Source organism: Panulirus ornatus, chromosome 19 (genome assembly GCF_036320965.1).
Source record: "Panulirus ornatus isolate Po-2019 chromosome 19, ASM3632096v1, whole genome shotgun sequence".
In the NCBI taxonomy this organism is placed as follows: Eukaryota; Metazoa; Arthropoda; class Malacostraca; order Decapoda; family Palinuridae; genus Panulirus; species Panulirus ornatus.
The window spans coordinates 4,556,865-4,583,108 of NC_092242.1; the positions used below are offsets into that span (position 1 = coordinate 4,556,865).

Sequence of the window (26,244 nt, forward strand, 5' to 3'; positions counted from 1 at the left end):
TTGTGTTGGGAAGTATCGTCATCACTGGTTGTGGCTCTCGACTTGAGTGTTCGCAAAACCCAGCCAGCCGACGTACTTCTATCTTCGATACGACAACAGTCGCTCTGTTCTCTCCTCCTCTGACGCTAAGGTCACTAAACGTGATTACTCCTACACCTTATATAGTTACGTTCCTTGATCATATTTGTGCGCAATGTACTTCACAGTATATTATGTCTTCATTCTTATTACGAAGTAGATTTAGTCTATAGTTTTAACATCTTTATTTGTCTAGATAAACGTGGCAATAGCGTTTCGGTGATTGTATAGGTGAAGGGAAGGGTGCAGCAGGACTAGGGGTAGGTGGAGGCAGATGTAGAGCGAACAGTCTACAGTACATGGACATATGAGGATGACATATACTTACCTCCGTGTATTGTTCTCAGGGGAACACTGAACTCATGGCCGACTGTAGTCTCTGTATTTACGAGATTATCGTCCGTTTTCTGGTATCGTATGCAAATGATGGTAGCGAAGCTGTGTGGTGCTGTGGGCTAGACCTTTGAAGTGACCCTTGAGGATCGCGTCAAAGGTCGCGCCGTCCTACCCAAGGGTCGCACTGCGGTGCTCAAGGGGGTTTAGAAGCGGGTGTCTGGGTCGCCACCACCCCTGCAGTCGCTCGAGTGTGACGTCATCAAGTATGCCACGGTCCTTATTTGCCAAGCAAACGACCTTTCCTGGTTCAGTTAACCTCAGAAGGGGAAACTACTGACCTAAGTGTTCCCCCTTGACGTCAGGTAACAGGCTAACTAACCTCTAAGAAGGTACGTCACAAAATATGTTGGCAGGTAGTGACAAAGCAAAACGTGACCGAATTGAATACAGTTATCAAAATCGTAATCTCCATCATACGAACGTTTTAAAAGAATTCAGTGATATATGGCTGTGGTAACGTTAACAAAAAAAAAAAAAATGTACAGCCCACTGTATGTTTATTCATGACAGGTGCCTACATGGAATTTATTTTTGTTTGGTACAATGATAGGTTTAGTGTCTTGGCTGAAACATTTATTTCTAAAGTAAGAATACCCCTATGATTGATTTTATATGGCCTTCATGGCTTGGTACCCACTCTCTCTCTCTCTCTTTGGGGGGCACAGTTTAGATACACACACTCTTTCCATAGGGCACGGAGTAGGTACCCACTCTGTCCATCTGTGTGGGACACACACACACACACACTGGGACATGTAGGTAGGTACTGTCTCTAACCATTGATAACGATGACTTTGTTGATACTTATCGTTAGTGTTAAGTGCTTCACTTTTTATAAGTAAACTCTGAGAGGAAAAGAGACGCCAAAATAATATTGAAATTTAAGCAAACTGTAACAAAAACTAAATCACTAATAACAAGAATCTGGAAGTATGTTAAGGCAGTTGAAGAACCAAGTTTGAATGCTGGATTTTTATTTTCCCGCAGTGAGTATTGTATATATAGGCATATCGAAACAATTATATGTGCTACTGGATGTTGGAGATATGATAATAGGGCAGAAAACCATGATATATACCAATATTAAATGGTTTGAAAGAGTATCAATGGCCCAGTACTCCAAGTAAGAGTGCGGTTGTTCTGGCCACGGCTGGACAGTAGCTGCTTTGACTGGGCTCAAGGTCTCGAGCAGTTCATGTAATCGGTATCTTATCAGTGCTTATCACGCCTTATCTCACATCGTAGCTGCTGTTCTTGTCCCATTCTAGTACGCAGGATATTAGTCTCTTTCACGGTGATTTCTTAGCGTTAGTAGCCACGGTAACAACGAATACGATGGAAAATACAGTATCATAAAGATGCGTTCTTATGTCTAGTTGCTACTCATGTATCAAGATCTGTAGAAATCTCATTTTAAAGAAAAGTGTATTTCTGATAGTAGTTCATTACAGAAGCTTTATTTCGTTATTCATTCAGATATTTTCAAAATATATATTAAACGAATTCTAAAAGTGGATGCTTGTACAATTGTTGAATGGGTAACAGTTGAATGACATATAGGATAAAATATGTAGAATGATAAGAACATTTGTATTAGTATTAGTAGTTACGTTTTTCGAATTGTTATATTGTTAAAAGTATTTAGAGACTTATGTTTGAGGTTTAACCTAAGTTTTAAGTATTTACCGCTGGGTCTGAATATAAATCGAAAACTCGTTTTCAGGATATAGTTTCAATGAGTATTTGTACCACCTCTCATTAAGATATTTAAGAAGGCCTAGAGGAAAGTTTGGAAATGTACACTAATACAATAGAAATTATGAAATGATTGTATGATATTTTGTCCGGGATATTTCGTTGGTATCATTACTGTTACATTTTGAAATGTACGTAAGTGTTAAAACTGTTAGCATAGTTAATTATTTTGTATATACATACCTAAGAATGATGGTTTGATTTATAAACATTAAGCATTCAGCAGTACATATTTTATTGTATATTTACATATAGCTAGAGTCCCATATTGAGCCTGTCATCTTACGTATAGAGAACCACCACTTGTTTTCCTGTACATTATTATATCTGTAGTGCTGTTGAATTTTTTGTAATGTTGCCTCCAGTCATTTAACTCTCTATATAATATGTGGAAAATCCTTTACTAAGTATGACTTATTTGTGGTATTGGGTAATTTCTACTCAGAACATGTTTATTCGTTTCAACAGTTGGATGATTTGTGAAGGTATTCTCTGTGAAGTGTAAAATAAACATAAGTGAAATAGTTCAACTTAGCAAGTATTTCTTCACAGCCAAACGTCTCCAAACAACAAATGTTTTAAATGGAGTGCAGCCTCCACAGCACTCTCAAGCAGTATCACAGCAGCCAGGTGGACAACAGCCAGCACAGCAGCAACCACCACCATCACAAGTGAGCCATCAGCTGCCACCTCTTGCACCCACTGTCAGCCCTTCAACGGCAGCCCTCCAGGCTAGGCAACAGTCCTTGCGGCTACAACGCCTCCAAGTGGAACACGAAAGACTAAGGCTCAGGCAGCAGGAGATTATTAAAACGGTAAGATTTGCATTCAAAAGGGTTCTTCTAATTCAGGCATCTAGGTACCTTGAGAGAGACGAGGTTCAGGCAACAAAAATTACCCAGAATAATGTCATAAAAATACCTGAGTGACATTTAAAGTAACTGGACTTGTCAAACTTGGGGCATAGAATGCAATGGCAGGTCAGTGTGGGAATAAGATTAGGAATCATTTTCTCTCCCTTTGATTGTAAGTTTTGATGCAAAGCACGGCTATTTCTATTTTTTTTTTCGTGAGGAAATAATTGGACATATCTTGTGAAAGGGCGTAATTTATTATCAACATAGGGAAAGACCTTGTTTATTGCAGTATTATTGTAAATGGATTTTGGATTGAGATAGGTAAAGGATATGCATTCACATACATACATGCTTTCTGACCTGTACATGAATGGACGAGATTGTAAAAAATAAGGAAATATTATCTGTCCGTAGTAAATGAAGAGAGACTAGTATGTTATTACGATGATTTCTCCCATGAGGGGTAAATGTTTTACAGTGGTGCAGCACTCGCTAAAAAGATTGATTAAGGGATTCATATCAGTGGTACCTCATGATTAAAGTCAACTTCAGGTGCTATTTAGAGGCTGTATTATTTTTGGGAAATTTAAGACAAGGTTCAATTTGTGAAAAATGTAGCAACATGTAAATAATCAGTACTAGAACTGAGACAATTTAGTCATGAGTAGCGACAGCATCAATAAGGAATTCACCGGAAGCTTCTGATTGATAGTGGGATACAGTTTAGGCAGGAAGGAGGTGGAATGGTTTTTGAGTGTTTACATGGCAGACAGCCAGCTTGGGTAAGAGGTAGGTTAGTGGGAGGTGGGGAGTGGATACAGTTAATGTGAGGCTCTTTTGGCTCTATTGCTTTCTTTGTCCTTATATCTCATCACAGAATACAGTTATCCCATTTCAACTCGTCTCTTGTTTTCTCCTTTACACTTTCAACCAGTTTGTTTTTATTAAACTTCTATACCCATTTTCACTCGTTTTTTTCTTTGATCAAATTTGTTTTCATTGATGCCTATGTTTTCCTTAAGTCTTCCATTAATCAACCATTCTTTTCTTTGTTCTCTAACTGGTGTCATTTTTGGCCTATAGCTTGTGCTCAGAGCTTATGACAAACATATTTTGTGTATTGATCTGGTTTTCAGCTGTGTTAATGTTATTTTGGGATTATTATGTGTTGCATTGTTTCTATGAGTATCATGAAAGAAGTCTGTAATGATAATGCAACTGTACTGTTCAGTAGAATTTCCATTATCTCACATTCAAATTACGGAGTCACATCTTTAGCACGATTTAATGAGCTACTGCAATCATGGTTGCTATATAGGTAGTTGTTATCTGGTGTGGTTAAAACTCATGCTGGTACATAAGAATATGGGATGCATTAAATACAAAGTGCGTTGATTCCAATCTTGCATTCTATCTACCAATTAACATATAGTTGAACTGATTCACACATTCCAAAGTAGGTATGAGCTACAGTTACACCTGAAAAATCAAGCTTATGACAGCTGGCCACCTAATGACTTGACTATCCTTCATGTTTCATGAGCAAATTTGGACATATTAGATGATTGTCTGTGTAATGTCATTTGAAAATGTTTATTCTTTTGGCTTAACCATAATAACCTAATTTCCATGATATGGTGAGTGCTGTGTATCATCTCATTTTAAATTGATAGTTGGGATACTATTAATGAAATATAGCATCTCTAATAGTTAAATTTTATGAAATTATGTTGGATCATTTAGACTTTTTTACGCAGCTACTAGATGTACCTTTATCTATTTAGTGTTTCCTTGGTATGACTGTGCAGTGTTGCAGCACTGTGATGAGAAGTATATTCTCCCGCCTTTTTATAATTAGGTCAGTTTCTCCAATAATACTCTGGAAAAAAAAAATTATCTTTGTTAAAAGGCATTCTCCATTCATGTACTTCATGTTAACTCCAGTCATTTTGTTCTTTTTCCATGATGAGGCAGAATATGTGGTTTAAAGCCCTAGATGTTCTGGTTTGAAAAAATAAGATTTTCTTGTTTCCGTAATGAAAGTATTTAATGTATTGCAATTAATCCTGTTTCAATCCATGATTGGCTAAGTTATTTAGGTTGTTGTCTTTACTGGATTTATATTCATTTTACTTAGGAGCTGCCTTTGACAGTGGACATTAATTGAGATCTGAGAAGGGACTTCCACCACACTATTTGACCCTAAGTATCCCTTAAACTGTAGCATATATTTTTTTTTTTTTTTTTTTTTGCCGCTGTCTCCCGCGTTTGCGAGGTAGCGCAAGGAAACAGACGAAAGAAATAGCCCAACCCACCCCCATACACATGTATATACATACGTCCACACACGCAAATATACATACCTACACAGCTTTCCATGGTTTACCCCAGACGCTTCACATGCCCTGATGCAATCCACTGACAGCACGTCAACCCCGGTATACCACATCGATCCAATTCACTCTATTCCTTGCCCTCCTTTCACCCTCCTGCATGTTCAGGCCCCGATCACACAAAATCTTTTTCACTCCATCTTTCCACCTCCAATTTGGTCTCCCACTTCTCCTCGTTCCCTCCACCTCCGACACATATATCCTCTTGGTCAATCTTTCCTCACTCATTCTCTCCATGTGCCCAAACCATTTCAAAACACCCTCTTCTGCTCTCTCAACCACGCTCTTTTTATTTCCACACATCTCTCTTACCCTTAAGTTACTTACTCGATCAAACCACCTCACACCACACATTGTCCTCAAACATCTCATTTCCAACACATCCATCCTCCTGCGCACAACTCTATCCATAGCCCACGCCTCGCAACCATACAACATTGTTGGAACCACTATTCCTTCAAACATACCCATTTTTGCTTTCCGAGATAATATTCTCGACTTCCACACATTCTTCAAGGCTCCCAGAATTTTCGCCCCCTCCCCCACCCTCTGATCCACTTCCACTTCCATGGTTCCATCCGCTGCCAGATCCACTCCCAGGTATCTAAAACACTTTACTTCCTCCAGTTTTTCTCCATTCAAACTTACCTCCCAATTGACTTGACCCTCAACCCTACTGTACCTAATAACCTTGCTCTTATTCACATTTACTCTTAACTTTCTTCTTTCACACACTTTACCAAACTCAGTCACCAGCTTCTGCAGTTTCTCACATGAATCAGCCACCAGCGCTGTATCATCAGTGAACAACAACTGACTCACTTCCCAAGCTCTCTCATCCCCAACAGACTTCATACTTGCCCCTTTTTCCAAAACTCTTGCATTTACCTCCCTAACAACCCCATCCATAAACAAATTAAACAACCATGGAGACATCACACACCCCTGCCGCAAACCTACATTCACTGAGAACCAATCACTTTCCTCTCTTCCTACACGTACACATGCCATACATCCTCGATAAAAACTTTTCACTGCTTCTAACAACTTGCCTCCCAGACCATATATTCTTAATATCTTCCACAGAGCATCTCTATCAACTCTATCATATGCCTTCTCCAGATCCATAAATGCTACATACAAATCCATTTGCTTTTCTAAGTATTTCTCACATACATTCTTCAAAGCAAACACCTGATCCACACATCCTCTACCACTTCTGAAACCACACTGCTCTTCCCCAATCTGATGCTCTGTACATGCCTTCTCCGTCTCAATCAATACCCTCCCATATAATTTACCAGGAATACTCAACAAACTTATATATATATATATATATATATATATATATATATATGGGATAGGGGAGAAAGAATACTTCCCACGTATTCTCTGTGTGCTGTACATACATATACATACATGTACATACACATGTACATATTCATACTTGCCTTCATCCTGTCACTACCCTGCCCCACAGGAAAACAGCATCGCTGTCCCTGGGTATGGGGAGAAAGAATACCTCCCATGTATCCCTGCATCTTGTAGAAGGCAACTAAAAGGGGAGGTAGCAGGGGCTGGAAATCCTCCCCTTCCATTTTTACTTTTGTTTTTTTCCTAAAGAAGGAACAGAGAAGGGGGCTCAGTCCTCTGTTCTTAACGCTACCCCACTAACACGGGAAATGGCGAATATGTATGAAAGAGAAATATATATATCCCTGGGGATAGGGGATTAAGAATACTTCCCACGTATTCCCTGCGTGTCGTAGAAGGCGACTAAAAGGGGAGGGAGCGGGGGGCTGGAAATCCTCCCCTCTCATTTTTTTTTTTTTTTTACCAAAAGAAGGAACAGAGGGGGCCAGGTGAGGATATTCCAAAAAAGGCCCAGTCCTCTGTTCTTAACGCTACCTCGCTAACGCGGGAAATGGCAAATAGTTTAAAAGAAAGAAAGAAGAATATATATATATATATATATATATATATATATATATATATATATATATATATATATATATATATATATGTCCCCTCTCCACACACACACATGCATCTGTAATCTCCTTACATGTGATTCCATGAAATTGTATACCTGTTTGCAAAACTCATTTTTCTGATATTGTGTGAGTCCTCAGAATTCCTAGAATTCCTAGGCCATTTGTAACTGAATGTATTATGAAGTTATGTTTTGACTGTATCCAATAGTTATATATCTGAATGAAAATATCAAAGTTTGCTGTGAGTCTGTTAAATAATGAGGAGAAATTTGGCTACTGTAATTGCCTTTTAAGACCTAGTTGATCAACAAAGACATTGATTTACTAGAATACAGTTTGGTGGGGCATATCATTAACATATTGACAACATATGGACATTTAGTATTATACCGTGCAAAGAAATATGTCTCACTAAATAGTGCTTTCTCATAAAGTTGGCTTTGGGGTTGCAGGTTCTAGACCGTGGTTATGTTGTAGCAGAACTCTGCCGGTGTAAAGTAATAGGCTCATCAAAAGTTTAAGGAATTTAGTAACCTTTGCAAGCAAATTGAGCTACTTTTTTATCTTTAATATTAGTAAAGGAACTTTTTTCACCAGGAACAGTCATTGCGTATGAGTCTTCGGGAAGAAGCGGGACCACAGCAGGTACAACAGTCACAACAGCAGCAACCACAGCAGCAGCAGCCACAACAGCAACAGCAGCAGCAGCAGCAGCAGACAGCACAAACAGTAGCCCAGCAGTCCACACAGCAAACCCCACAACAACAGCAGCAAGGTAGTGAGCTGGTGCTGACCTCTGCTGGCCTGACTTTACCCTCGGCCCCGCAGACTGTGACCCCTGTGACCACATCTGTGACTTCTGCTGCCGATCCTTTCATCGCTACCACAGACTTCCACTCAAGGCAGGAGTCTGCAGATAGTGGACTTGGCCTGGGGACCAACTACTCTCTTCCTCACACTCCGGAGGATTTCCTGGCATCTATGGAGGATGTTGAGATCACGCCATCTGATGGTTGGTTGGCAGAGTTTGGTTCACCCTCCTCCGATGTAGAATTGCTGCCTTAACTCAAGCAAACTTTTCCAGTCCTTATCTTTGAATGCCAAGTGAATTAGCTTCTTTCTGTGGGATTTGGAGGAATGTTTAGTGTTGAAGATTAAGAAATATCTGATAAATTTTTTTTATTCAAAGTGGCATTGGCATCATGGTATGTTGAAAGCTAGTAATTCCAAAAAGTTATCAGTAATTTTCAGTGAGAAGTATCTTTCAGAGCTCCCAAAGAATGTTTCTCTGTTTTTGCATTTAGTTTTCTGACTTGCTTGCAGATTATGATTATGATGTGGAAGAGTTGGGTGTCTTAAAGATTTCAATAAATTTTAAAAGTTTCTAGTATTTTCCACACCTGACACATAACTAAATGAGTAACTGCATCAGTCCCTCTTAAATTTTACTTAAAAACACTTCCTGTTGTTTAAGTGGACTGTTGATATGCTGTAGCATGATTCCCTCAATAGAAATTTATGTAAACGAGAGTAGTTTCCGTCATATTTTTCTTGACCAAGTATTATGTTATTGGGTTGGAACATTAATCTAACAATACCAGTACCTCATTATTTGTGGCTATTAAAAAAGGAACCACAAAGAAAAGTCAAATTATGGATAGTTCAGTACTATCAGGATTATGCTCCATAGTACTAAGAAAAAATGAATACTTGTTAAGCTTTCTGTTATATTTTATTTTTGTATATTGGATTTAGTGTCAACTCTGTTATCAGATGTTCTAGACTACAGTGACAAATCTTTGTAAGAGGTTCCAGAGGCTGTAGCCACATAAAAATTGAGATATTGGTTGATATAGCATATGACCATAGTCTGCAGCAACTTAATGATCCAAATTTACTTACAGTAAATGGTTTTGGGATATTCTTGATACAACATCTCGGTGCTGTAGATTTACAATAGTTTAACATGTAGTGTAAGCAAAATTCAGTGCTACTTTATATTTATAACTGATGGTCTTTCTGTTTAGTGTTTCTTAGATTTTGCACAAATACAAGTCTGCTAAAACGTATATTGTAATGATTACCAGTACTCAAAATGATATTGTAGTAAAATTTTAACTGTAATGATCTGGTATCCAGTGACTCTTTGTAGTTAGTGTATTATAGAATTTAGTTGCTATTAGTAATTTGCCTTAGCCATAGATCCTGTAGTCAATATGAAAGTAATCTGAAGGAGAGAGAATTCATTTCTGTTAGTTAAACAACATTTGTAGCATTTTTCTTACTTTATATTGGAATGGTTTCATGGGCTTTCTGGTGCTTCACTAAGTATTAGAACAAAACTATCTTAGATCTGCTTTATCAACATGTATAATGAATGCAGATGGTTCTGATATTTTTGAATTTTAGATTTTTTTCAAACCATTGAAGGATATAGCTGGCTTAATCATAATATTTTAGAATCTATTGCTGTGTGTAATGAAGATGAAGATCATTAGCTACTTATTACTTAGGCATGAGTTGTGTTTTAAGTAGTAAAGTTATAAACCGTATGTAGAGTGGCTTCAAATAAGTCTTGGAGATGCTGAATAAGATACTTTGTTCTGTATTATATAAGGTAATTCTAGATAATATCAAAATTAAGTTTGATAAGATTAATAATAATTTCACATTAAATTCACTTGATGTATGGGACAACAGATCATTTGGCTTTGGTTACTCATGGAAGCAGTGTAAAGGGATAAGTTCCCCATGTTTCCTCCATTAATAGTTCCCTGTTGCCTTTTTCATAAACCTCTGCTAAATTTTTTCTAGCTGGACACTGTCCTTCAGAACTGCTGTTATTCCATGTCTGTAAATTCTTCTATTTTTACCTTGGTCTCTTCTTGTTGCAATACTTCTACTTCGCTCTTTTAAAGTAGTATTCATTCAGTTCACATTTTCATAGTGCAAACAAATGATTTTTGCTTCACTTACATGATGACCAAACCAATGAATAGTTTGAATATTCAAAATATAAGAAAATTTGATGTTAGCAATTGCATCTTGTACATGTTTGGTATGTTAATGGTACTTTGCTTAAGTGTTCGGGTGGAGTTGGCTTGTATTACCCTGCAGTGAAGGCAGGAAAGGCAACATGATATGGGAATAAGAATTACAAATGGGTGATTATTGGTGTCTGATTAATGTATTTTATAAAGAGCTCTCATTTCCAAAACATGTGGCTATCCAAGGGTCAGAGAAACCCATTAATTTTTATTGTATGTAAACTCACCACCAGTAATGGCTAGTTATTCTAATAATCCATAGGACATTGGGCTTTAGGTTGGGGCTGCAGTATGCTTATAAAAAGTAACTCTAAACTGGTATCAGCACTGGACATTTTTGTCAGAAATGCTTTATTGCACCTTCATCAAATGAATAATCATATTACCCTTTGTATTAACATCAGTATAAATTACTGTTTAGTAAATTCTTATGTCATTGTATACTTCTCATGCAGTCTTAAAGATAGATAAATGCAGAGTGTATATATTATAGGAGTAGAGGTATTTCAGATGAGGAGACAAGGAGAATTATCTTTGATTATGTGGAACAGATGAGTCATTATGTGTGCTGTGTGATTGGGGATGTTGTTCTCATTTGACTAATCAACTTTGTGTGTAGTTTGAAAAACTGAAAATGCTTATTTTTATGTGGAACACAGATGTCACTTCTGCTCACTAGGTATCAAATGAGTGTGTGTTTGAACTTTGACGCTGTGTGCATTTGATTTACCCCATTTGAATAGGTAGATTTTTAGTCATATAATCCCAGGACTCCAGTCTTTAAAGCGGTTCCCACAACTATGCTGCTTCCTGTAGCTATGAAATGATGGACTCCTTAGGAGTGAGAAATTCCTTGAAGAGTCTGTTCTCCCTATTGTCAACAGACAGTGAAAAGCCTTGCCATAGCTGACTTTTCCCTCATGGCATAATTACAAGCAGGCAGAGATGTGTGTTGCCTCATTGTATTTGCTATAGATAGTTAGATAATAAGAGTATAGTCACATTACATATATATGTTTGAAAAGTTTTACGATATCATTTGCTAGTTCTTAATTCTCCCCATACATGATGATATTACAGTGATTAGATAACATTCCAGTAGTACTGGGCTTAACTGCTATGGTTCTTGAGGTCAGCGAGTAGATTTATGGAAATGAGGCAAAGCATCTGTGTCGGGCAGTTTGCTATTGATTCCCAATATTTTGGCCTTGTACTTATTCATAACAAGTTCTTGAATGAGAATGTATGTTGCTTTATACTCATGCATATAGTAGTCTGTGTGCTTTCACTGTGTATGAACACACATATGTGTTTCTATATGTACAAGTTGTACTCTCTAATCTGGCATGTTTCGAATCTGCTGCCATTAGGTATTAGTTTGTGGATATGCCACCAGAGCGTCACTGTTGGCAGCGCTAAGGCACTAAAACCTGTTTATACTGCAACTGAGCTAATTAACATTCCTGTTAATTTCTAACATTCAGCAAGATTTTAGCCCTTCAGGATGTCATCCAAGAGACCAAAAGGTGCTGAAGATGGTGGTAGTGCTAATAAGTTTAAGCATATATCATTATCTATGCTTGAAAAGGTGGAGTTACTGAAATATTAAAGGAACGTCTGTAAAGGCTTTGTGTGAGCACCCCATTCCTGGCCCTACCCCGCCCCACAGGAAACAGCATCACTACCCCCTGCTTCAGCAAGGAAGCATTAGGAAAACAGACAAAAAAAAAAAAAAAAAGGCCACATTCGTTCACACTGTCAATAGCTGTCATGTGTAATAAACTGAAACCACAGCTCCTTTTCCACATCCAGGCCTCACAGACCTTTCTATGGTTTACCCCAGATGTTTCACATGCCCTGGATCAGTCCATTGACAGCACATTGACCCAGGTATACCACATTGTTCCAATTCACTCTACTCTTTGCATGCCTTGCACCGTCCTGTATGTTCAGGCCCTGATTGCACAAAATATTTTTCTTTCCATCCCTCCACCTCCATTTTGGTCTCCCACTTCTCCTTGTTCCCTCCACCTCTGACACATATATCCTCTTTGTCAATCTTTCCTTACTCATTCTCTTCATATCTCCAAACCATTTCAACACACTCTCTTCTGCTCTCTCAACCATACTTTTTATTTCCACACATCTCTCTTACCTTTTCATTACTTACTTGATCAAACGACCTCACACCACATATTGTCCTCAAACATTTAATTTCTAACACATTCACCCTCCTCTGTAAAACACTATCTATAGCCCATGTCTTGCAACCATATAACATAGTTGGAAGTACTGTTCCTTCAAACATACCCATTTTTGCTCTCCGAGATAATGTTTTCTACGCATTCTTCATTGCTCCCAGAACCTTCGCCTCCTTCCCCACCCTATGACTCACTTCCGCTTCCATGGGTGTATTTGCTACTAAGTCCACTCCCAGATATCTAAAACACTTCACTTCCTCCAATTTTTCTCCATTCCAACTTACATTCCAATTAACTTGTGTCCCTCAACCCTACTAAACCTGATAACCTTGCTCTTATTCACATTTACTCAACTTTCTCCTTTCACACACTTTTCCAAACTCAGTCATCAACTTCTGCAGTTTCTCACTTGAATCAGCCACCAGAGCTGTATCATCAGCGAACAACAACTGACTCATGTCCCAGGCCTTCTCATCCCCAATGTATTGCATACTCTCCCCTCTCTCTAAAACTCTTGCATTTACCTCCCTAACCACCCCATCCATAAACAAATTAAACAACCATGGGGACATCACACACCCATGCTACAGACCAACATTCACTGGGAACCAATCACTCTCCTCTCTTCCTACTTGAAAACATGCCTTACATCCTTGGTAAAAACTTTTCACTGTTTCTAAAAACTTACCTCCCACACCGTATACTCTTAAGACCTTCCACAAAGTATCTCTATCAACCGTCATATGCCTTCTCCAGATCCATAAATAATACATACAAATCCATCTGTTTTTCTAGGTATTTCTCACATACATTCTTCAAAGCAAACACCTGATCGACACGTCCTCTACCACTTCTGAAACCACACTGCTTTTCCCCAGTCTGATTTTCAGTACATGCCTTCACCTTCTCAATCAATATCCTCCCCCATATAATTTCCCAGGAATACTCAACAAACTTTTTTCATATATATTTGCCATTTCCTGGGTTAGCGAGGTGGCGATAAGAACAGAGGACTGAGCCTTAGAGGGAGTATCCTCTTTGGCCCTCTTAAGCTAGCTAGAGACTGAGAGTGAATGAATGTGGCCTTTTGTGTCTGTTTTCTTGTTGCTACCTTGCTGAAGCAGAGGGTAGCAATGCTGTTTCCTGTGGGTCGGGGTATCCCCAGGAATAGATGAAGGCAAGCAAATATGAATATGTACGTGTATATATATGTATGTATATGTTGATATATATATATGTATGTATATGTTTGTGTATGGGCTTTTATGTATATGTATGTTTGTATGAGTGGATGGGCCATTCTTTGTCTGTTTCCTGGCGCTACCTCGCTAACGCGCTAGACAGTGATGAAGTATGATATGAAAAAAAAAAAACTGTGTGTGTGCGTTTGTGCATAAGAGTGGATGAGTCTTTCTTAGAACTACTCTCTGGGATTGAAAACCCTCTCTTGTATTATCATTTTCCAAAAACTGAAACTGGGAAAAGAGTTAGGCATTGATTTTAGACTCAGATTGTTGTGTATGAATGTGCATGGCCCTTACCAGGATGAAAAGATGGGAGAGACAGGTGCTTTGTTCAATGAAAAAACCTGCTTTTTCAGGCTGTAAGTGAAATGAATCTGACGAGGAAGGGGTAAGAATGGTTCAGGAATGTTTAGGGGGCAAATTCGTGAGTTATAAAGTAGGCAGGAGTGAAAGAAGGGTTGGCATTTCTTATGAAAGTGCTGTGGGACTGTTAAAGAGTGTTTGGAAATAAGCTCGAGATTGATTTAGGTTAGAATGGAAGCTTACTGTAAGAGGTGGTCTGTTGTTATTGCTTGTATACTTAGTAGTGGTAGGAAAAAAGAGGAAAGGACTGCTTTTCAGGAGGAACATTGAGCGCTTTAACAGTTCTGGTTCAAGGAACTGAATCTTGGTGCCAGGGGATCTGAATGTAAGAGTAGATAATACAGCAGTTGAGGTTATAATTGGTGTACATGGATCTGAATGTAAGAGTAGATAATACAGCAGTTGAGGTTATAATTGGTGTACATAAATATGGACCAAGGGCATAGCAATGAGAGTAAATGAAACAGGTCAAGTGGAAGAGGAGAGGATGATATTTAGCAAAGCAGTATATACATGTGAGGTTCAAACAAGTGGGATGCAGAAAGTGGGATATGTGTTTGATTATGTATTTTTGAAGGAGGGTAATGAATTGTACAATTAGAAAGCTAAATTGTCAGTGAAACAGTAAATGGAGGTGTAAGGTTGATGTTTTTGGTGAGTTAGCAAGTGATTTGAGTGGAGGAGTACAAGAGAAAGTAGTGGAAAGTCATTCATAAGTTATGGGGAAAAAAGAAAACAAAAAAGAAAGGGTAAATGTGTGATAGGGAGAAAGAGTATATATGAATTTCTGAGATAATATAATAAATGCATTGGAAGGATGTGAATAATGTACAGAGAACAATAGGACTAATAGGGCAACATTGAGTAGAGCAAATGAAGTGGTGAAGCAGGTATTTGTAAATGTCTAATGCTTCTTTTGTAATGGTGAAGACTGAGAGAGGGGTATGGAAACGATTAAAAATGCAGTTAGTTACTGGTTAAGTACACAGTTGGTGAGCTGATACACATGGTGCAGGATTATGGTAAGAAGGAGAGGTCAGATGAGATAAGGTTAGCAGAGTTCCCAAGGTGCTTTTGTAGGTGTAGGAAGTGTGACAGGCATTCCTTGGCTGCCAGGTCTTTTGGAGCTTGAGCTTCTGAAGGGAGATATTGCTGCATTCCTGAGTTAGTGGGTGGTTTCCTTTTGTGCTGCAGGAGGGCATGGCTCTAGGTCCCGTATTTCAAGCTGCTTCTTAAGACAGGTGATGGAATGTCCCTTGTAAGTCCTGCTGAAGTTGCAGGAGCCAAATTAGGGTGTGAGAGATACAGCTGGCAACAAAACCAAAAACTGTTGCCAGAGAGTGTCGAGTTGAGTAGCATGGTGCATGTTTCCAGAGGCAGGCATACCCTGGTGTCCAAGACCCTTTGTACTGCTTGACTCCCACAGGTGGCTATTGGAGCAGTATTTATGTGCGGCCCAGTGTGCCACTCTGTGAGTGGTACGGTTAGTGTATAGGGGATTGTCGAGGTTTGTTCATTAGTGGAGAATCTTTTCTTGTGGGCTTCATGTTGTAAAGGTTGAAACTCTTCAGCTGCTGGCTTCTGACCTGAGCAATAAATCTAGGTCACACATAAACATATGAGGTTACTGTCATTTGCTGATGTGGTAATTACATTAGCCAGGTGTAGTGTGGTTTCATCATGCAGGAAAAGGGATTTCTTTTTGTATTACCTTATCTCTGATGCCTGTTCCGACCGCATTTCCCTCGAGGATGGCCATGGCAATAGAGTCTCTATGACTAGTAAACTCCAGAGCTGCTTTTTAGCCTTTAGTGCCTATCCCTTAATTGGCCACTAGTGGTGGTCAACTCTTGCGCAGTGTTTACAGATGCTCTTACCTGATGTTATTACTGACTTCTTTTACCTAATGCTCCTACCTACTTCTTCTACCTAATGCTTCAGGCTGAATGTTCCTACCTTCTGCTTCTATCTACTGCTTCCATTTTGCTAAAAGGCATGGCTAGCACTTAGTGCTCACTACAGGAAAATGTAGAGTTACAAAGAATGAGCTGTGTGAGTCAAGTGTTATGTATGACTTGGAGAGATTGTATGTGTGTGAACAGAATACAAGTAGTCCATGTGTGGGTGAGGCAGAAAGAAAAGACAACTACCTGGGTCAGAGGAGTGCAACTTGACAACCACTAAGGTGCTGGCTCTCTGTGTAGCCTTCACTAACCCTCCTGATACCCAGGCAGGTAGTACTCATAATATACTTCCCTAGTTGTTGGCTGCCTCAAGGATTGTTGTGTTGCAGCTAATGGTGCTGACAAAAATGTACAGAATGATATTCAAGAGTATTTTCAAGGACTTTTGACTGTTTGTTTGGGAAAAGCTGGGATGCAGAGTGAGAGAATCATGGCAAATGGAACTGAAAAGAGAGGAGGTAATGAAAACCTTACTTAGGGTGAAATGTGGTAAAGCATAGGATGGAAGAGGGATTAGGACCTTACTTAGGGTGAAATGTGGTAAAGCATAGGATGGAAGAGAGCGTAGGACTGAACAGTATTAACCCTTTTGCTGTGGCAGTTTTGATATCTAATATATTAAGTGTGAAGTGCTGTTTGAGGAAGATTATCAGATATTCAAAAAAATAACTCAAAAGGATAAACTCGTACATACAAATTTCTTATGTGTGCTATGGTCCCTTTAAGTTACTTCCTTCTTCAGCTGGCCTTGTACCTAGCTTTGAAGTTTTGTATGGGTGCTTTAGTGGCTGGATGTAGTTCACACAAACACTTCATCCATTATATGACCCACATCCCATGCATAGGCCTCCCCTCCCCACATCCAGTGCTGGATTAGCCTGTCAGCATAGTTAGCAGATGCTACAGGACCCACACGTGTAGAGGCCCTGTAGCTGAGAAAAAAGTTATGAATTTCAGTGCAGTAGTTAAAAATAAAAAAAGAATTCAATATGATTTCATGAAAAGCTTGCAGTTTCAGAAGCTGGTTTTTAATATGAAGAAGAAAAATGTACTGGTCACAATAAAATTTTGGAAATTAAAATAACTGAAGAACATATGTTCTTGCAATCAAGAGTTTTGTCTTCTAAAAATGCTGTGGGCCCTATAGATACTTAATCCAGCACTTCACCCACCACCCTTGCATGGCCTTTCCAACCCCAACCTCCATCTCTTGCCTTAACCCCATAACCTGCACGGCCCACCACTTCCCTAATAACTGCACTGCCATTCCTGAACCCCAACATGTCTTACCCTACCCAATTCCCGTACTTTGCACATCCCTGCACTTCTCCAATGCCCACCTTCTTCCCCTGTAGAGCTTTCCCCCTTCTTAGAACTCCACCCCATACATAGCCATCCTCTCCCCTATTTGGCCTTCCTTTCCCCTCCCCTGATTCCCCCTCCTTGCACTCGCCTCCCTTTTCTTAAGCCTCCTCCCTTTGCATGGCCCTCTCCTTTCCAGACACCACCCTCCTGCTTGCCCCCTTCTCTCATATCCACACACAGTGGTGTCTTATTTGGTTTCTGTCTGTTGTTGCCTGTGCTGGATATGATTCATTATCTGTATGCTAAAAATGATATGTTTCTTGGGAAGTGCAGACTGAGAAAAGTGAATTGTGTAAAGTTTAAAGCTCCTTTGTAATGCCACTTTGGACTTCTAATTTTGGTCACATTGGTAAATATGAATACAGATGGCCATGCTATAGCTCCATTATAAAGATATACTGCTCCACTACCTGATGGATATTTTTGGATTTTTTTTGACAAGCATTAATTGTAATTCATATTTAAAAATATTTATTTATCCAATTACATATAGGCCACACATTTCAGTGATAGCATGACTAAAGCTACATTTCTGTGGATAAAAAGAGGCAAATATAGAGCATTCTGTGGATAAGCAAATATAATCTCTATAATTTCATTAACAAATACAATTATTGAGGGTTTTCATCACAAGTACCTCTTTATTTTGTAAGGTTTCCAGCTTCCCAAATTATCACATGATATGAGGGGACAGATCTTGTACAGGCCTCATCAGTATTTTAATATAAGCAGACCAGCTTATGGGAAAAAAATTAGGCTGCGGTGTCTGGTATACAGTGTGTAGGATTCCTTGAGGTGGAGGTGACCAGTTCAAGAATTCTGATTGTATTTACACCAGCCACAGTGAACAGAAAATAGATTACAGCATGATGTATACAACTTGACTGCAGTGAATAGGTTATGGAGTGTGTGGAAAGAGAAATCAGAAATTCACTGTATTAAAGGGAAAAGGGCATATTTGAAAGTACATATGTCCCAACATTGTTGTATGGGAAAGTCTCATGTCGTCAATGCAAACAAAGATGGTATATGTGTTGTATATGAAATGCCTTAGGATGATAAATGGTGTGAGACAGGTTGATCATATAAGAACTGATAGTGAGAGAGGCTGACCAAATGTACTGAATTGTTTTAGCATATGGAAGGGATGAGTGAGGAGAAACTGAGAAAGAGGATATGTGTTCGAAACTGAGGTAGTAAAGGGGAGGAGGAATTGGAAGGCTGGAGTAAGGAAGGCTTTCGAGTGTTAGGGTCTGAATATTCAGGAGAGTTTGAGGTTGAGGTTTGCATTAGAATGAAAGAATTGAACACTGCAGTATATTAAGGGTGATGGGCTGAGCGGGAGCATATGAACCAATAAAGTTAAACCATAGAGTGGTCTGTGGGGCTAGGGTATTGATGGTACACTCTGGTTTTGTCACATTAGTGCTTGATGTGTGCCATCTATTTGTGCACAGATATAACTGCAGATTATAAGAAATGGCAAAAAATTACTGGTAACATGCTATTTTCTACGGACACCTATCTTGAAGCCCCAGACATATCTACCCATTTTGTTTACTCCATGAATGAGCCTTCCCATAACAGAAAAGACATTTATAAGGGAAGTCATTTAGCAGGTGCTTTTAGAAGTTACTGATACAATATGTATCATATAATTTGAGCATATTAAGCACTTTTTAATATTATTATATAGGTTTACTCTAAAAGGATTGTAAAATGTGTGCTGAATAAATTTTAACTCATAACAGTTACATGATTATAGGCTTGTGATATAAATTAAAAGGTGCTATTTTATTTTAATGTCAGTTGCTTACCAAATTTAAGTGGTATTCCTGTAATTTGTGTGGGCTAGATGAAGCTGCAAAGAAGTACAGTGAAATAACAGTTAATAATCCATATGCTGATGCCAGAATTTGTAGATATTAGCCAGTGAAAGATAGAAACTTGGCAGATAAGGATGTCATTAAGAAGTGTTTTCATATTTCTATTGATTTATTTAACAAATTTTATTTATTTTTTACAGTTTATCTTTATTCTTGCAGCCGAGATGAAAACTTCTCCTGCTAACAACATCCTCGAGGCACCTGAGCTTGAATCGATGGATTCAGAAGACCTTGTCCCAACAATACAGGTAATATTTTTATTGGCAGTACTTCCACTGAAATATTTTTTTCCACTTTGAACTCCATGTTCAGTCTGTAGCATAGGGAAGATGAATAAGAAGACACTTTTAGCTACATTTTTTCAGGGTTGACTCTATGCTTGTCACTGTGTGTCTGTGCTGTTCAAACTTGTTTTGTAATTGAAGACTTTAGAATCTTATTATTATGGAATCAGTACTAAAGGTATTTGGGGAGTGAAATAATTGCTGTTGTTAACAGGCTTTGCTTGCAAGTGATAACAGCAAGTAAGAAGTCACCTTTGATGAGGCTGTATCAGCAAGAGATGGAAAAAAGTATAGCATTATCAAGGAAACCCTGCTTCTTTATGGGATGCATCCTCAAAGCTACAGGAGTCTTGCAAAAGGGATCCTAGGGCGTAATAATAATAATGATTAATAATAATTATCCCTGGGGATAGGGGAGAAAGAATACTTCCCACGTAATCCATGCGTGTCGTAGAAGACGACTAAAAGGGGAGGGAGCGGGGGGCTGGAAATCCTCCCCTCTCGTTTTTTTTCAATTTTCTAAAAGAAGGAACAGAGAAGGGGGCCAGGTGAGGATATTCCCTCAAAGGCCCAGTCCTCTGTTCTTAACGCTACCTCGCTGACGAGGGAAATGGCGAATAGTATGAAAGAAGAAAAGATAATAATAATAATAACAATAAAGAATAGTAACAATAATAATAGTAATAATAATAAAGAATAGTAATAATAACATAATAACTTTAATTGGTGCATTTTGAGAGGTAGCATCAGGAACAGAAAAACAGTGGCCCCCATTTGTTTACATATCTCTAGCTGTCATGTGTAATAAAATTAATACTCAGTGGAAGGTGATACAAACATATGGTGTGGAGGGAAAGCTGCTAGAAGTAGTGAAGTTTTTATCTAGAGAGTAAGGCTTGTGTATCAGTAGGAAGAGAGGAGGGTGGGTGATTCCAGGTGAAGGTGGGTCTGCAGCATGGGTGTATGACGACATTATGGCAGTTTAATTTATTTATGGATGGGATGGTGAAGGGAGGCAGGTATAAGGGTCTTGGAGGCTGGGAGCAGATAAGAATGTTGTTATTTGCTAATAATACAGCACTGGACTGGCAGAAGATGTTGTCTGAATTTAGGAGTGTGTAGAAGGAGAAAGTTGATAGTAAATGTGTTGGGGAGAGTTTGAGTGGAGAAAGTGGGACATTTCAAGTACCTGGGAGGGGACATGACAGCAAATGGAACCATGGAAGCTGGGTTAGGATACTTAAGTCCCTGGGGCTTTGATGAGTGTGTGCAAAGGTAAAAAAAAATGGGCATGTTGATGGTATAGTAGTCCTGATGGTGTTGTATCGATGCAAGGCTTGGGCTCTGGATAAGAAAGTATGGAAGAGGGTGAATGTGTATGAAATTAAATGTTTGAAGACATTATGTGGTGTGAAGAGGGTTGCTAAAATAGGGAATGTTAGGTTAAGAGAGGTGTGGTAATAAGATTATGGCACCTACTAACAACTAGATTTAGCTAGAATGATAGCGTTAGTACGAGAGAGCTGAAGAGGGTTTTCTGAAATGGTTTGGACATATGAAGAGATTGAGTGAGAATATGTGTCAGAAGGCCTGAATGTGCAGGAGGTGTTGAGTTGAGCATGAGATGAAATAGATTGAATTGGAGCAATGTGGTATTAAGGGGATAATTTGCTGCTAATAGACTGAACCTGGGCATATGAAGTGGTCAGGGGAAATTGCAGAGAAAAGTTGGGGCCATTTCTTTCTCTTGTCCTTTGTGCTACCTCTGCTAATATGAATTTGGTGAACAAGTATGAAAAGAAAAATTAATTAGAATAATGACAAAAGTAATAATATCAGTGATAATCACAGACCTCTGTGGTGTAGCAGTTAGCATTCCTGACTGTGACACATTCATGGGCTGCCCAGGGTTGAATGTATAAGATCAAATTCCAGTTGTGGCACATGTTCATCCACCCCTAGGGGTTCTATCTATATCTTTGACGTCTGTTCCCTCCTGGAACTCCCTCATAGGGGTGACCACAACAATAAGTCTTCATAACTAGTGAACTCCAGTGCTACTTTTGAGCCCTTAGTGCCTCAACCTTAACAGGCCACAGGCAGAAGGCAAGTGTTGCGCAGTGTTTGCAGGGGCTTCTTCGTAATGTTCCGACTGACTACTACTTACAGCTCCTGCCTAATTTTCTTACCTACTTCTGCTACTTAAATGCTCCATCTATGACTTATGTCTATTACTTATATCATTTTGCTTAAAGTAAGAAATCTAGAGCTGTGAAGAATGAGCTGTATGAGTTGTGTGTGACAAAGAGGGGGGGGTTCAATACAATAGTGTACCTTGATTTGGTTAGGGTATGTGTTTATATATATATTTAGTGAGATGGCCTTGATTAGGACTTCAGTTGCTTGTGCTGCCTTAGGTAACATGGAAAAAAATTGTCAATATGGTGTGGTGTGTTGAGACAAAGTGGCATGCTGTGAAAATCCTGTCACAGGGATGGATGGGATTGAAGTTTGAGTTTTTGAGGACTTTTATTAATTGGTTAATCAGGCTATTAAGCATATGTATGGGCAAAGGTGAGATGCTGGAGGATTGGCAGAATGTCTGTATAGTGCCCTTATATAAGGGTAAGGGGAACAAAAGTGAATGGTTGAATTACAGAAGTATGTCTTGAAAATACCTGATGAGGTGAATGTTTGAGTGATGTAGGTAAAAGTCTTTTGAGAGTACTTAGGAAGGTTTGAGAGGATGTTTAAAATAGAATGGTCTACTTATAGAGGTATAAGCCTTTTGAGAATAAGGTGTATAGGAGAGTTATCATCAAGACAATAGCGATATGCACAGAGCATTATATTGGAGAGGGTGGTGGTGGGGAAGATAAGGCAAGTCTTGGAGAGAGGGGCAAGTATGCAGTCTGTAGGGGGATGAGAGGGCTTGGAAAGAGTCAGTGTTTGTTGATGACACAGCACTCATGGCAGATTTGAGAAAGAAACTGCAGAAGTTAGAGATTGAGCTTGGAAGAGTGTGCAAAAGGAGGAAGATGAGAGTAAATATGAGTAAAAGCAAAAGATATTAGGTTTAGCAGAGTTGAGGGACAGGTTACATGGGGTGCGAGTTTGAGTGGAGAAAACTTTGAGGAAATGAAATGTTTTAGGTTCCTGGGAGTGGACTTGGCAGTGAATGGAACCATGGAAGCAGAAACAAGTCATAGGGTGGGTGAAGGGGTGAAGGTTTTGGGAGTGCTGAAGAATGTGAAAGGAGATAACATTATCTGGGAGGGCAAAAATGGGCATGTGAAAGTATAGTCCCAACAATAGTATATGAATGCAAGTCATAGGTTATTGATGAGGCTGTGCAGAGAGGGTGGATGTGTTGGAAATGATATGTTTGAGGACCATTGTAGTGTGAGGTGGTTTGATCGAGTAAGTATTGAAAGGGTAGAGAGAGGTGTGGTAATAAGAAGAGTGTGATTGAGAGAGCTGAAGATGTTGTGCTGAAATGATTTGGACATATGAAGAGAATTAGAGAGGAAAGGTTGACAAAGAGGTTATATGTGTCAAAAGTGGAGAGAACAAGAAGAATAGGAAGACCAAATTGGAGATGAAAGGATGAAGTAAAAGAGATTTTGAATGATCGAAGCCCGAACATGCAGGAGAGTGAAAGACGTGCATGGGATAGAGTGAATTGGAATGGTGTGGTATACTGGGATTGACATGCTGTCACTGAACTGAACTAGGGCGTTGGGGTGTCTGGGGTAAACCATGGAAAGGTGTCTAGAGTCTGATTGTTGATTGGGTGCTGTGGTTTTGGTGCATTATTCATGACAGCTAGAGAATGGTTGAGGCTTTTCTTCATCTGTTCCTGGCGCTACCTCACGAACAAGGAAAACGGCAATCACGTATGAAAAAAACATACATACTCTAGCCTAAGCAAGGTACCCAGTTTATCGACCAACTGTTAAGGAAGGATGAACAGCTGGGTTGACTGTGGACCAGTTGCTGCAACCTGGATTTGAACCTATGCACTTCACCCCTGGACTTCTAGGAAGTCATAATACAGAAGGGAGTATTTCCTGCACTCTGTTCCTGTCCCTTTAAGTCAACTTTTATGACACAGAGGAGACATTGATAGTCTTCTGTCTTCCCAATTCTTAGAGACATATATGATTGTTGTTTTGTATTTTTTCATGCTTTGCTGTTTCTTGCATAGTAAGGTAGTGCCATGGACAGACAAAGGATGACCGTATTTGCTTATATTCTCTTTAGCTGTCATGCATAATACACCAAAACCAAAGCCCCCCCTCCTCCACAGTCAAGACCACAAACTTTTGTGGTTTTTCTTGATCAGTTCATATACCTTGGTTCAGCCTATTGTACATTATGTCACTCCATTTTTGCTTTATCCTGTGCATGCTTCACACCCTCCTGCTTGTTCAGGCTATGATTTGCCCCTCCAGTTCACTCTAACCTGGATATGCCTCACACCCTCCTGCATGCTCCACTCATATATGTCCATTTCCTTGTTGGTTTCACCCTTTCCCTTTCTCCATCTACTTCTAAGACATATATCCTCTTTGCCTCTACTCATCCCCTCCACTTTTCCAGGTCTTTCCATTACACTCTCTTCAGCACTTTCAGTCATGCTGTACTTTGTTACTACCACGTCTCTCTTACACTGTCATCCCTTATGTGATAAACCCTTTTCACAACCACATATCCTCAGGCATTTCATTTCTAACATATCCACCTTCTTCTCTTCCTCTGCATCTGTCTATACAACATCACTGGGACCACATATCCTCAGTCATTTCATTTCTAACATATCCACCTTCTTCTCTTCCTCTGCATCTATCTGTACATCATCACTGGGACAACATTCCCATCAGATGTATAGCATGAAGTAACCTCTTTCCATACATTCCTCATTGCTCCATAAGCTTCTGTACCTTTACCCACCCCATGGTTCACTTCAGCTCATGTATCCATTCCCAGGTATCTAAAATATTATTTCCACCAGATTCTCTTCATTCACTCACACTCAAGCCAGTCTTTCTAGTCCCCTGTTAATCTTGTAACCTTACATTTATCCACATTAACTCTCAACTATGAAGGCTGAAGTAAGGAGTGTGTTAAAAGAGAGATCACTCAATGTATGTGAGGGCAAAGATATGCATGTTTGATGGTACAATAAATAGTCTTATTAAAGTAATAGTAAAGTACTGAAGAGGGTATATGTATTGGAAATGAAATGCTTGAAGTAGATATGATTAAGAAGTGATAAGGTAAGAGAGAGGTTTGGTGATGTGAATAGTAAGGTTGAGACAGCTGAAGAGAGTGTGCTTAAGTATTTTAGAAATATGGAAAGGATGAATGATGAGCCAAGTATACATGTCAGAAGTGGAGGGGGAAAGGATTGAATTGGAGACGAAAAGATGCGAGTGAATGATGTTTTAAGTGATTAGGGTCTGAACATACAGGACGGTCTGAGGTGTGCATGGGTTAAAGCAAATTGGAGCGGTTTGGTATACAGGAGGCATCGGTCTGGGGAAACAACAGAAAGGTTTGTGGCTCTTGGCTCTGGATAGGGGGATCTGTTGTTGGTGCATTATACATGTAAGCTATAAAGTGGATGCAAGTACCTACACTATTCTGTCTGCTCCTGATGCTACCATGCTATCCAAGAAATGGTCAACAAGTATTGACTACAGAAGTCCCTTGCCTGCTGCCAACCAGATTTACCTATTGTTTGTACACACCTAGAATGATGTATATTTTACCAACCGTGGCATCAAGTTTTGTATCCAAGGCACCACCAAAATATTTTCCATTAAGTGGGTAAGTTTCATGTGGCCTTGGGCTGCTTTTAAGCCAGCCTGGCAGACCTCAATATTTAGAGAGAGGCAGGAATATCAAAACCAAGTTGCACTGCAAGGATGAGCATTGAGGTAGCTTTTTGTGCAACTTATCTTCCTCTGCATCTATCTGTACATCATCACTGGGACAACATTCCCATCAGATGAACATTTTGTGGGAGTATGCTGGTGTGGCATGGGGGTGAATACTGTTTTGAACACCCTTCCACTTTACATTTATAAAAGAAGCATTTTGTTTGAAAAGAATAAAATTAAACTCTGTGTTCATTTTACAACTCGTGTTATGTACCCCGAGATGTTCTCCCTAACTTCCCATTTCCCACAGGCCTTATATAAACATAGGGTCTTCCAGGAATGTATGCCCTTTAAGTATATACATTACCCGCCAATCAAGTTGGCATGAGTGGGCATGTGGCAATAATATTGATGCAAATCACTTTACCCCACCTAAACTAGTGTTGGTGACTGCCAGTGAAGATGGTGCCCTCTAGCGAGCAGTGGAAACTATGTGATGTGCCTGCATCCCACATAAGCCCACTTCAGTAGC

The 26,244-nt window shown here is 39.3% G+C and overlaps 1 protein-coding gene across 5 annotated transcripts in view; it reads left to right on the forward strand.

Moving 5' to 3' along the window:
• yki (Transcriptional coactivator yki) overlaps nucleotides 1–26,244 on the forward strand; it is a 204,147-nt gene that overhangs the window by 171,726 nt on the left and 6,177 nt on the right. For 3 of the 5 annotated variants that reach the window (XM_071673501.1, XM_071673502.1, XM_071673503.1), the window contains 3 exons: nucleotides 2,782–3,044; nucleotides 8,071–8,485; nucleotides 19,703–19,791. In XM_071673501.1, coding sequence (XP_071529602.1) covers nucleotides 2,782–3,044; nucleotides 8,071–8,485; nucleotides 19,703–19,791 — 767 coding nt within the window. The remainder of the gene's footprint in view (nucleotides 1–2,781; nucleotides 3,045–8,070; nucleotides 8,486–19,702; nucleotides 19,792–26,244) is intronic. The other 2 variants (XM_071673504.1, XM_071673505.1) reach the window with 1 other exon arrangement.